General features: G+C 42.5%; 1 protein-coding gene across 5 annotated transcripts in view; it reads right to left on the bottom strand.

Moving 5' to 3' along the window:
- WDR25 (WD repeat domain 25) overlaps positions 1–13,024 on the bottom strand; it is a 199,432-nt gene that overhangs the window by 42,043 nt on the left and 144,365 nt on the right. For all 5 annotated transcript variants that reach the window (XM_077123541.1, XM_077123542.1, XM_077123545.1 and 2 more), the window contains one exon: positions 12,446–12,576. In XM_077123541.1, the coding sequence (XP_076979656.1) occupies positions 12,446–12,576 (131 nt within the window). The remainder of the gene's footprint in view (positions 1–12,445; positions 12,577–13,024) is intronic.

Here is a 13,024-nt window from a genome sequence, read left to right as displayed (position 1 = left end):
AGACTGGGGGGACAGTGACACCCAGTGCCTGTCCCAGGATTGCTGGGAGGAAACACCAAGGGCTCAGTACATTGCCACAAGCAGCACAAGCTAGCTGTGGTCAGTACTGGTGGTTGAAAAGGGAGACCATCTGGCACCCCTGGGCCCCATCCCCTACTTGGCAGGCGGGAAACTGAGCCTAGAAAAGACTGGGAGCAGCCCAAAGTCACCCTGAGGGAGGAGGAATGGGCTGCTTCTCCACAACTTTCTACCTTCCCTTTCCCCTCCCTCTGCCTCCTGGAGTCTCCCCCTCTCATCTGCATAAAAAGTTCGGTTTGAGGCAAAACTTCATTAAAATTGAAGAAAGTAGAAAGGGTCCAAACAAAAAGCCTTTTTAATATAAAATGGATGAAAGAGACAAATGGAGAGTAATCAAAACCTCATTAGGGCAAGTAAGGAGCCTGCCTCCAATGCCACTGAAACTGATGGCGCACAGAACCAAGGAGGGCAGACCACCGGGCCTGTCAGACAGCCACCACCACAGGAATGCAAATTTCACAGGTGCCCTCACACACTCAGGGAGAAACCCTACTAAAAGCACCCACCCCAAGTGAGGGGCTCGCAAGGCTGGCTGAACATTAGACGCCCCTGACGAGTTTTCAAAAACCTCATAACTCCAGGATCTTGGGGTGGACCCAGGCACCAGCATTTTTCCATGCTGCCCACTGCCCAGGTGGTTCGGACCAGGGCACCTGGAAAATCAGTTCCAGGCAGCAGCAATGGCCTGCTTTTCCAACTCTCATCCTTCCACCTTATACTTCCAGCCTGCAGCAAGGATGTGAAATCAGCAAATTCATGAATTGTGGCTGGCTGCTCCTTCCACTGGGTGGGTTAATTACTTGGCATTTTTAAAACGGGTTTTGATTAGGGCAATTAGTCATTGCTGCCATAGTTGCCCCCTCCCCTCCCCGTACCCCACCCCCAGGTCTATTATATGCTCAGCACTCTGCTAGGCGCTGGGAACACTACAGCTAAAAAGGCAAAGTCCCATCCTACTGGGAAACTAAAGCAGATCAGCAAGGCGCTGTGCTAAAGGAATCCTGAAGGGATCAACACAGACACTTCCTGTCTGGAGCACAGGTACACAGGGCAAACTGGCCCCTTTGACTGCCACTTACCTGTTAGGATACCTGCCTATGTAGCTCAGGGAGGAGGTTAAGAAACCAATTTAAGATCTGGAAATTAAGATGCCCCTTTACAAACTTTAAAATTAAAAAAAAAAAGTTTAAGGTAGAACAAGCATGGAACATTAATGATTTGTGTAAAACCAGCACTGGGATATGCTGGAGCAAAAATCAGCCTGTCTGTCAGAGCCAATTTCATCATAAAAATCCAAGAGTGGTTTGGAGGCAGTGTTCTGGAAGACTAGTGTGGGTTCTGGAGTAGCAAACGTAGCAAATGTGAATGCAACTGCAACTTTTTTCATTGGGAGTAGAAGCATCAAAAGAAATCATTCAGCCTCCAGCCTGCCAAATGTTGACCCTGCACAGAAAAACAGGTGCAACTAGGGCAGTCAGAATCTACACAACTCTGGCAGTCACATGCCCTAGACTTTCCAGAGCTGCTCCAATTTCCAGTACTCACATCCTGCCATACTTTGCTGAGGTTGGGGTTCCATAATTTAGTCTTGCAAAAAGGGTGAGTCACTAAATATGCAACATGATTTCATTTTTAAGCCTCTGTAAGAGCTTTTCTTACAAACTCGATTCATGATGCAAAGGGAAAATTCCTTCTTTTATCTATCTGAACTTCTGGTTCAAAAATAGAGTCATCTTAAAATGAACCTTAGGATAATGGCCTTGAAACATTTCTAACGGTGTGGGTGGGCCCTAGACAGCTGGACCTATGTCTTATACTACTTCTACAATCTTCCAACTCCTACTCCACACTGGGCCTAGAGCTAGGGCTCTCTGCAATGCTGACAATGGGTGAAGCTACTCACTCCATCATCCATCAAACACCAAGGACCATGAGAATGCAACCTTGTCCAAGAACTGCAGGTCAGGGTTTGCGACACTGAACCCCATCTGAACTCCTCTTGCTTCTGCCCATACTTCTGGAATGCCCAGATGCAGCTGATTTGGAGCTATGCTGTATATCCAATTTGTCAGATATAAAAGGTGGCTGCTGCATTTATGGGCAAGTGGATGCTCCTGCAGAATTCCATCATGATGGCAGTGGGGGTGGGGGGTGTGAGGTTAACTGACCCTGTCAGTTTATTCCAGGTTACCCTCAGCACCTGCTCTGTACCAGGCCCTGTGGGAGATGCAACTACATCCCCTGCAAAAGGTGGTTGTGAATAAACACCTGTTGGGCTCACAATCTAGTAACAAGGTATGACAAGGAGAGGCAGGGCAAGATGGTGGGCATAGTGAGATGGGGAATTTAGATTGTCCTCCAGGGCAGCTAGTAAATAGCTAGGAATGGTACAGATCAACTGCTGGAGGAACATCAGTGACAGGACACACAGTGTACACCATCCTGGACCAGGTGGAATGGCTGAGATCTACACAGAACTGTAAGTCCCCTAAGCTGTGGAGGCCGGTGCCCCTCCCCCACAGGTATGGCAGGCTGGTTCCCCAAGGGGAAAGGAAACACACTTTACTAGCAGCAAGGGTTTAACTCAACCAGGTTCCAATGGCAATATTAACAAATTCGAACTACTGAAAACAGGCCCCCACCACAGATAAACCTGGAATAAGCACGAAAGGAACTAGGAGTTTTTGCCCTGGCAGAGAGGGGTCAGGGCTAACAGAAAAAAAAAAAAAAAAAAAAACCAGAAGCTTTTTGAGTTCCAAAATATTGGAAAAGGGCTGGACCCCAAGAAAAAGGGGCACATAAAACCTGGAGATACATACAGCCAAGTACCAATTTAAGTTCTTGATTGATAAACCCAAGGAGCAGGGGTCAAGCTCTGAAAAGACTTCTGTTTTTTTTTGCTTTTTTTCCTACTCCTTAACAGCTCATTAGATAAAACTGGAAGCACACTCAGGCTCTAACACTGTCCCAGGCAAGGGTGGAATTTAATTTGTCTGAGAGACAAAGTAACTACTCAGGTAAAAGGATTTAATTCTCTAAAGGGTGTATCTTAATATGCCTTAAAGTCAGGTAATATGAGACCTCCTACTTCATTTTTCCTTCTCAAGATATTTTTAGTTATTCTGGGCATCCTGACCTTCCAAATAAATTTGGTTATTGGTTTTTCTATTTCAGAAAAGTAAGTTGTTGGGATTTTAAGATAGGCATTGACTATGTAAATCAATTTGCGTAGAACTGACATTTTAACTATATTTAATCTTCCAATCCATGAACATGGTATGCACTTCTATTTATTTAGGTCTTCCATGATTTCTTTTAGTAATTTCTCATAGTTTTCTGCGTATAGGTCTTTCGTATCCTTAGTTAAATTTATTTCTAAATATTTGATTCTTTTGGTTGCTATTGTAAGTGGAATTTTTTTCTTGAACTTTGCCACTTTGCTGTACTCATTTATTAGCTCTAGTAGCTTTGCTACAGATTTTTCGGGATTTTCAACATATAGCATCTTGTCAACTGCAAACGGTGAGAGTTTTAGTTCTTCTTTTCTGATTTGGATGCCTTTATTTCTTTTTCTTGTCTAATTGCTCTGGTTCAAACTTCCAGCACACTATTGAATAACAATGGGGACAGCGGGTATCCTTGTCTTGTTCCAGATCTTGGAGGGAAAGCTTTCCCACTGAAAAAGTCTTTTCCCATTGAGGATGATATTAGCTGTAGATTTTCCATATATTCCCTTTATCATGTTGAGGAAGTTCCCTTCTATTCCTACCCTTTGAAGTGTTTTCATCAAGAAAGGATATTGAATTTTGTCAAAATTTTTTCTGCATCAACTGAAATGATCATGTGGTTTTTCTGCATTGATTTGTTGATATGGTGTATTACATTAATTTTCTTATGCTGAACCATCCTTGTACACCTGGAATAAATCCCATTTGGTCATTGTGTATTATTCTTTTAATGTGCTGCTGGATTCAATTTGCAAGTATTTTGTTGAGAATTTTTGCATTTATATTCATTAAAGAGATTGGTCTGTAATTTTCTTTTCTTGTAATATCTTTGTCTGGCTTTGGTATTAGGGTGATGTTGGCTTCATAGAATGAGTTAGGTAGCTTTTCCTCCTCTTCAATTTTTTTGAAGAGCTTGAGCAGGATTGGTACTAATTCTTTCTTGAACGCTTGGTAGAATTCACATGTGAAGCTATCTGGTCCTGGACTTTTCTTTTGGGGGAGCTTCTTTATGACTGATTCAATATCTTTACACATGATTGGTTTGTTGAAGTTGTCTATTTCTTCTCGAGTCAATGTTGGTCATTCTTGCCTTTCTAAGAAGTTGTCCACTTCACCTATGTTGTCTAGTTTATTAGCATATAGTTGCTCATAGTACCCTTTCATTACCTTTTTTATTTCTGTGGGGTCAGTGGTTATGCCTCCTCTTCCATTTCTGATTTTATTTATTTGCATCCTCTCTTGCCCTTTTTTTTTTTTATCCTTTTTTTGGTCAACCTAGCTAAGGGTCCATCGATTTTATTGACTTCCTCAAAGAACCAACTTCTGGTTTTGTTGAATTGCTTTCATGTTCTCAATTTCCTTTATTTCTGCTCTAATCTTTATTATTTCCTTCCTTTTGTTTGCTTTGGGGTTACTTTTCTGTTCTTTCTCTAGTTCCTCCAAGTGAACAGTTAATTCCTTGATTTTTGCTCTTTCATTTTTAATATAGACATTTAGGGCAATAAATTTTCCTCTTCATATAGATTATGGTAGTGAAGGCATGTCTATATACTTAGGTTAGATTGTATGACGTGTGAATAAAATTGTTTAAAAATGAACAGAGAGGGAGGGCCATGGTGGCTCAGCAGGCAGAGTTCTTGCCTACCATGTCAGAGACCCAGGTTCAATTCTTGGTGCCTGCCCATGCAAAAAAAAAAAAAAAAAAAAAATGAGCAGAGAGAACAAGTGCTAGAGAAAATGTGGAGAAAGAGATGTACCTAGTCACTGTCAGTAGGGAAACTGAGAGGTGCAGCCCCTTGGAGGGCAGTGTGGTGGTTCCACAGGAGGCTAGGGGTGAGGCTGCATATGATCCTGAACCTGTTGCTCACTCAGTATATACCTGGAAGAACTAAGTGTAGGGACACGAATGGACATTATATACTGGTGTTTATGGCGGCAGAGTTTGCAATTCACAATGGATGGACGTGGCCTAAGGGTATGACTGAAGAATGGAATGGGGAACTATGGTGTACACATACAATGGACTACTGAGCAGCCGCAAGAAGGAATGAAATTGTGCATGCAACTAGGTGAATGACTCTTAAGAACTGGATGTTAAATGAAATGTCAGAAACTAAAAGACAAATATTATCATGCCTCACTCATATGGATTAACTCTAATATAAAAACTCGGTGAAATAAAATCAAGAGCATTGGTTATCAGATTGGACCCCATTATAAAGGGTCCTAGATTGTAAGCTCTTACAGCAGTCACATATATTCATGAGTTGTAACTATCATTTCTAAATTCTGAGGTACTGAGTTGTTTGTATATAACCTGGTCATTCCCAGAAACTCCAGGTACTTATGTGACACCTGAGACTCAAATTTAGAGCTCTGACGCTATAAAAGTCAGCAGTACCCCATACAGGAATTGTTTAAATAGTTGAAAAAGGGATCTGACTTCGAGTAGAGATATGAATGAAGCTGATTCTGGATAGGACTAAGGTAGAGTAGAATATATGGTAAAGAATGATATCATCCATATTTTAAAACTTCAACTTCTGTTTGCACCAAAGGGAAAGATGTTTATTTGGTGGAATATTTATATATAGGTAATGCATAACCTAATTTAACTTGTATGGTTGGTTTAGTTGAACACCATATGTGAATAGGGCATGAGACTTGATTGGTTTGTCCAGGTTAATGTGATGCCCTGATATCTCCCAGAGTAATCTGGGCAGTGAATAAAGAAGTATTTGCAAATACCCTTGGGGCACTGGGGAGAAAGGAGGAAATATTCAACTTTCAATTCCCATTTGGAGAATTTCTGATATTCTTGCAAGCAGTGGGAATAACCAAATCACTAGGCCAATCTTGGGGTTTGCCCCAATGAAATTATTCCTGCAAAGGACAGGCTAAGTCTACTTAAAATTAGGCCTAACAGTTACCCCTAGAGAATCTCTTTTGCTGCTGAAATGTGGCCTCTCTCTCTAAGTCAACTCAACAGGTGAGCTTACTGCTCTCCTCACTAGTGGGACATGATTTCCAGGGGTGTAAACCTCCCCAGCAATATGGGACAGAACTCCTGGGATGAGCTGGGACCTGGCATCAAGGGATTGAGAAAGCCTTCTTGACCAAAAGGAGGAAGAGAGAAAAGAGAAAAAATAAAGTTTCAATGGCTGAGGTTTCAAACAGAGTTGAGAGGTTGTCCTGGAGATTATTCTTATGCATTATACAGATATCCCTTTTCAGTTTATGGTGTATTGGAGTGGCTGGAGGAAAATATCTGAAACTGTCGAGCTGTGTTCCAGCAGCCTTGATTCTTGCAGATGACTATATAAAGATATAACTTTTGCAACGTGACTGTGTGATTGTGAAAACCTTGTGTCTGATGCTCCTTTTATCCAGGGTATGGACAGCAGAGTAAAAAAATATGGATAAAAAATAAATAAATAATAGGGGGAGGATAAAGGGTAAAGTAAATTGGGTAGACGGAAATACTAGTGGTCAATGAGAGGGAGGGGTAAGAGGTACAGGATGTATGAGTTTTTCTTTTTTCTTTTTATTTCTTTTTCTGGGAAGATGCAAGTGTTCTAAAAAATGATCTTCGTGGGAGTGCACAGCTATGTGATGATATTATGAACATTGATTGTACACCATGTTTGGACTGTTTGTGTGTGAAGAAGTGTCAATAAAAATATATATTTTTAAATGTGCAGGAGCTATCACTGAGATAGGTCACAGATGGTCATTTGAGGATAAAAGCAAAGATGCTCATGTGAGTGAGCTTATTTATTAAGTTCAGAGTTTCCTTTGGGCCCCAGTTACTCCAAGTGTAGTCCATGGAGCATTCTGCACAACTTGTTAGAAATGAGGGTCTCATCCCTACCCCATATCTACTGAAACAAAATCTTCATCCCAACAAAACCCCAGGTGCTTTCCTAAGCACATATACATTTGAGACGCCCTGCTTTAGAGATGACTTTGTCCTGACCCCTTATAATCCCAATGGGGAAACTGCCAATAAGAGAGGTTTTTGCCTTAGATCACTAAGCCAAGCAAGCCAGTGGTAAAGGGAGGCTGTGGACCCAGGTACCCTGCAGCCCAGGGCAGTGGCACTGGAAGTCCAGAGGGGCTCCTGAGAGTGGGACCCCCACAGTAACACAAAGGTCAGACCACACCCCATGTTCAAGAAGATTAATGGGAAGAAGAGAATTCAGAAAATCCCACACCGGCGCCAAGCCAGCTCCAAGTAAGCCTGCTTGGCGGGCTCATATGCAGACCACATCATGCCAATCTGCCAGAAATGAAGTTAGGCACTTTCTAGGGATGAGGGATGTACTCCAATCATCAAACTAAGGTAGAGAGAGAGAAGTAGGCCAAGAAAAGAAGAAAGGGAGCTAAACAGCCCATTTGCTGTAATTAACTGGGTTAAACTGGAGAAGTCCAGAATCCCAACATTTGTCATTTGGCTAAACTTAAGGAATCATAATATTGCATAACTAGAAAGTAGTTTTAAAGTTACCCATTCCAGCTATTCATGAGGGCCCATCCTCTAAGATCCCTGCAAGAGGTTGTTGGCTCCTGCTCTCATTCTCCAGTGGTGGGGCTTGTTAGGCCCCATTGGGCTTCAGAACATTATTCCTTCCCTCTAAAATGTGAACTCACTTTCACCCAACATTTTGACCTCTGGGACCCAATCTTAAGGAAATAAATCCCAAGTATGGAAAAATCTAGAGGCACAAAGATGTTTCTTAGTGTTATGTATGACAAAGTAAACCCTGAACGTTTGTTTGGAGATTATAAAAAGGGAGATACACAACTTATAAACCCCTGGCCGAAGAACAGTTCTTTCCCATGTGGAGAAGACTTTCTCTGTAAGCAGTTTCCATAAAGATGCACATAAGGGAGTAAGGCACAGGGTCAACCCACCTGTGGACCAGAATGGGAAGTTTAATCCCAACAAGCAGCAGGGTGGCAAACATCATGGCCAGGTCTATTTGTTCCAGAAATCAGCCAAATAGTAAGTATATTTGGCTCTTTGAGCCATATAGTATCTGTTGCTACTACTCAGTTCTGAAACTGTAGTGAGAAAGCAACCATATGACAATACCTAAATGAATGGGTGGGACTGGATTCCTATAAAACTTTATTCAGAAAAACAGACAGCAGGCTGGATTTGGCTACTGGGCTGTAGACTGTTGACCCCTGATCTCTATACTCACATCTATTAATTTTAAATGCAAAGAAAACAACAACAACAAAAAACACAAAAAACTGAAATGCCATAAATTTCCAATACAGGAAAACAATTTAATAAATTGAAACTCATTCATCTGATACGTTCAATTCACAAATACTTATTATGTCAGATGGGATGCTGGGTACTGAGATAAGGCAGGGAGCAAGTCAGTCAAACATAGTGACTCAGAAGAATGCTGCTGAAAATTTTTGAATTTTTCAGCAGTTTGTAATAACAAGGAAAATCTTTACAATGTTATGCAAAGAGCAAAAGACAAAATAGTTTATAAAAATAAAATCACGGGCGGGCCGCGGTGGCTCAGCGGGCAAGAGTGCTTGCCTGCTATGCCGGAGGGCCCCGGTTCGATTCCCGGCCCCAGCCCATGTAAAAAACAAACAAACAAACAAAATATAATAAAACAAGAAAATGTTTAAAGATGTTTCCCTTTCTTCCTTCCTTCCATCCTTCCTTCCTTCTCTGTCTTTCCTTCCTTAAAAAAAAAAAAATAAAATCACAACTTAAATTAAAAAAAAGGGAAAAAGAATAATGAAAGGAAAATACCAAAGCATTACTAACGTTTACTTGAAGCTAGCTGGACTATCTCATCTATTTCACTGTATTTTCCAAATTTTTCATAATGATTTTACATTAGTTTTATAACAAAATGTCCCCGCCCACCTTATTTAAAAGGAAGGTGGGGAATAGTTTTGGTTTTAAGTTTAAGTCTGTGGTTCCCACTGCTGTTGCTTGAAGGCAACTGAAAAAGCCAAGTTGCTCCCCAATCAAAGTTTGAATTCAGGGCTGGAGAGTTCAGCACCTGGGCCAGCGACCCACCAGCATCCAGAGTCCCTAGGCATAGGGCGGGGTGAGCAGAGAGAAAGAGGTCCCGGAGTCAGGAGTCCCTTGGTGGCAAGGAGCCTGCGCCTTTCCTCTCTTTTCCTCCTGCCAAGTCCACACGAGACACTTAGACAATATCTGTCAAAGAAAACTTAACTGAAGAAAGAAGTGTTGTCCCTGAGGCTGGCTAATGCAGATAGAACTGGCCCCATGACCTGGTGGGGGAGGAGAGCCAGTCAGACTGTTGGTAAAATGGAAGTAAAAACAAATATTGCACAGATCCCTTTACCCACATTATTAGCTTGGAACAGACTCACAAACATGCCAATATCAGTCATAGCAACATCTGCTTCTAATTGCTTCTCCCCAGAATTTTCAGAACTCATCAGCTGGCATCTACCCAAAGAGAAAATTCGATATTTTTAACAAACTTAAATCAGATGGCGTCCTTGATGAGTAATTTCTTACGTGTTTGGTCTTTGAGGCTAAAAACAGTAAGCGCACCTTTACAGGCCGAGGCTGTCAGGAGGGGCTGGGTAATCAGGAGGTCCCACCACAGATGCTGACAGGCATGACTAAGAGTTTCCCACACAGGCAGCACTTACAAATGCTCTTTCTCATTTATCATATATTTACATTGCAAATATAAAGTGTTCTAACATCTTTTAAAAACTTCACTGTGTCCATTTCTTTACAGGTGATTTTTCTTTCTTTTCCAAGTGTTTTTGGAAAAAAGAAATTTCTTCATTAAAGACAATTGTATTGTTTATTTAAAGAGTACATCTCTCTGTGCTCTAATTCTTCCACTTGTGAAGTACTTTAGGTAAAATCTGATCAACAGACAAAATTTCCTGTTGTCTTTAAAGAAAAGGGTCTCTGTTTTTAGCTTCTTCCCACACAGTCAGCAGCCCCTTTCAACAGCATGTTGGGGCTGGGCCTTCCCATAGAGGCCAGGCTGAAGCATGAATACAAGTTTCAAATCCAGGCCTTGGGGGCTTTGTCTCCCCTTTCTTCCCTCTAGCCTCGTACAGAACAGACCTGTTTGAAGATGACACCCATCCAGGACCACAAGGTGAGATGCCCCAGGAAGCCAGATGCCTTTAGGCAGAACATGCCAGTGCTACAGATACAGCATGTTAGATAAACCCCTCTAGGGTGGGACCATCAAATTCCCTGAACATAGGTTTGCTTCCCAAATAAAGAAGGAAACACTCTGACATTCTGCAGCTTCTTCTTTCAAGTTGTTTTCCAGGCAGGGTTTACCATCAGCTGCCCTGTGTGCCTCCTTCAGACCCGCAGGGATTCTCCGATCTTAAAACCAAGCCATACTGAAGTCATCAAGCCCCCAAGGTATCAGGCCCATGGCTCTTCCTCTGATGAGCCATCTCCACTGTCACTGCTGCCACCACAGTCAGAGGCTAACTACCCCTCTCTAAGCCCTTCTTCAGCCCTGATCTCAGCAGCCCATGCTCAAAAACCTCCCAGGGCTCCTCTACTGCCAATCCAAACCAAGACACCTGGCATGCAAAGCCCTCTGCCCAGGCCTATGCCATAGCTTGGAGCCCATGCCCAGCCAAAGCAAGCTGGGCCCTGGGCCCTGCCTCTCCTTGTATTCCCATCTCCTGTCTGAGAACACTCTCATTGGTTCAGCAAAGATTTGCTGAGTGCCTACTATGTGCCAGACACCATCCTAGGAACTAGAAGCCAACAGCAAACAGAACAGACAAAAATCCCTGCCCTCAAAGAGCTCATATTTGAGTGGAAAGAGAAAGACAAATAAATCCATGGTATGACAGGTGATGACAAATGCCGTGGAGAAGAAAAAAGGCAGTAGAAGGGACTACTGAATGCCAGGGATGGTTGACAGGGTGGTCAGTGAAGACCTAACTGGAAAAATGGCATTTAAGCAGAGCCCTAGAGAAGGGAGGGAGCAAGGTTATGCAAAGAAAACTGGGAGAGGAGCATCCCTGGCAAAGGGATTAACAGGTGCAAAGGTCCTGAGGCAAGAGTATGCTGGTGTGCTTGAAGAATGACAAGGAGGCCAATGGAGCTGGAGACAGGGGTCGGGGGAAATCGTGTAGACCCTGTGGGCCATTGTATGGACACTGGTTTTTACTGTGAGTGGGATGGGAGCCTGAAGCAGAGGAGTGACAAATTTGACTTACACTGTAACATACCACTCTAGCTGCTGGGTGAGAAGAGAAAGGGAGAAAGAGGGAGCTGGCAGAAAACATCACAGTTATCCTAATGAGAGACAATGGCAGCTTTAGTCAGAGTTTTGGCAGTGGAGATGGGGAGACCCGGTCGGATTCTTGACGAATCTTGAAGGTGGAGCAACAATATTTGCAGATGGACTGGATGTGGGGTATGAAAAGAAGTGCAGAGACAGAGATGATTCTGTATTTATAGCTGAACAACCAGAAGGACAGCTGCTGTTTTTTTAAGTCAGTGAAGGCTATGGGAGCAGCAGGTCCTGATGAAGAATGGGAGCAGAAATTACTACTTTATGTGACTGATCATGACGAGACTTTAAGCTCCAAAGGGGAAACTGTCTCCTCTGAGAAGGTTGCTGACCTCAAGGTGAAAGTACTCAACCCCTCAGAATGCCTAACCAAATGCACATGCATTCACTTGCACACGCACAAACATGCACACATGCACACAAACTCATGCATGGACACAAGAACTTGTGTATGCACACACAAACTCATGCATGCATTCATACACATGCATACACGGAGTGCTTCTCTGTACCAGAGTTCTCTGTATCCACCCATCACTCCCTTGACCCAAGGCTGAGTCATTTTATATCATCTGGCAGCGTCTGCACACAGTAGATGTTGAATAAATATTTTTAGTGGTGTGCATAGAATTGCATCTGTGACATCTTATCATTATAACAACTCAACAATGTTCTTTCAAACATCTAAACATTATGCTTAGCACCAAGGAAATATTAAGTGGTAATTATTCCACTTCATGGTAGAATATATAAATGCTGAGCTGCCCCCAATGATTCATATTGTTTGGGTAAGCTCTCCTGCAGAAAAAACAAGTGGGGCAATGGGCATTAGTTTACCTTGCCAGTCCTGACATCCCAAGCTTTAATTTCGGAGCTGAAGCCGCCACATAGAAAAAGGCTGTGGTCTTTTGGATGAAATTTCAAGGTAGTGATTCTGAAGTCACTTTGACCACTAAATAACTGGGTTCCTACAATAGAAACAGAGAAGAAAGGGTTAGAAAAGACTCTGACCACAAAATATCTTAAAATTAACATGGTGTCAGTGTGGAGCCCATGGGCAAACCCAGTCCGCCGGGCCCCAAAGTGGCCCAGTGGAGACTTTCTGTAATCATAATTGCAGCAGCTAGCCCCACCTGACAATTAGCTGAACGCTCTCTCCTCCCTCCCAGGGCTAAGCTAGATCCTCAAAAGTCACCTTTTTATGGTTCTGAAGGCATGACGTGTGTTACTACATTTAAATCGCACAACAACTCTAAGCTCACTTAACAGATGAAAAGACAAGGCTTCTGGGAGAATAAGTAACATTTTCAAGGCCACACAGTAGATTATTTATCTGGGAATCTTAAAAACCAAAAGCAAGATTGCTCTGAAGTGACATTTTTGGGGAATCAGCCATCTTAGAGTAATGCCGTTATA

The sequence above is a fragment of the Tamandua tetradactyla genome, chromosome 12 (assembly GCF_023851605.1).
Source record: "Tamandua tetradactyla isolate mTamTet1 chromosome 12, mTamTet1.pri, whole genome shotgun sequence".
Classification (NCBI taxonomy): domain Eukaryota; kingdom Metazoa; phylum Chordata; class Mammalia; order Pilosa; family Myrmecophagidae; genus Tamandua; species Tamandua tetradactyla.
Note: the sequence above shows the minus strand (reverse complement) of the source record. Positions and strands in the feature narration are given on the sequence as shown.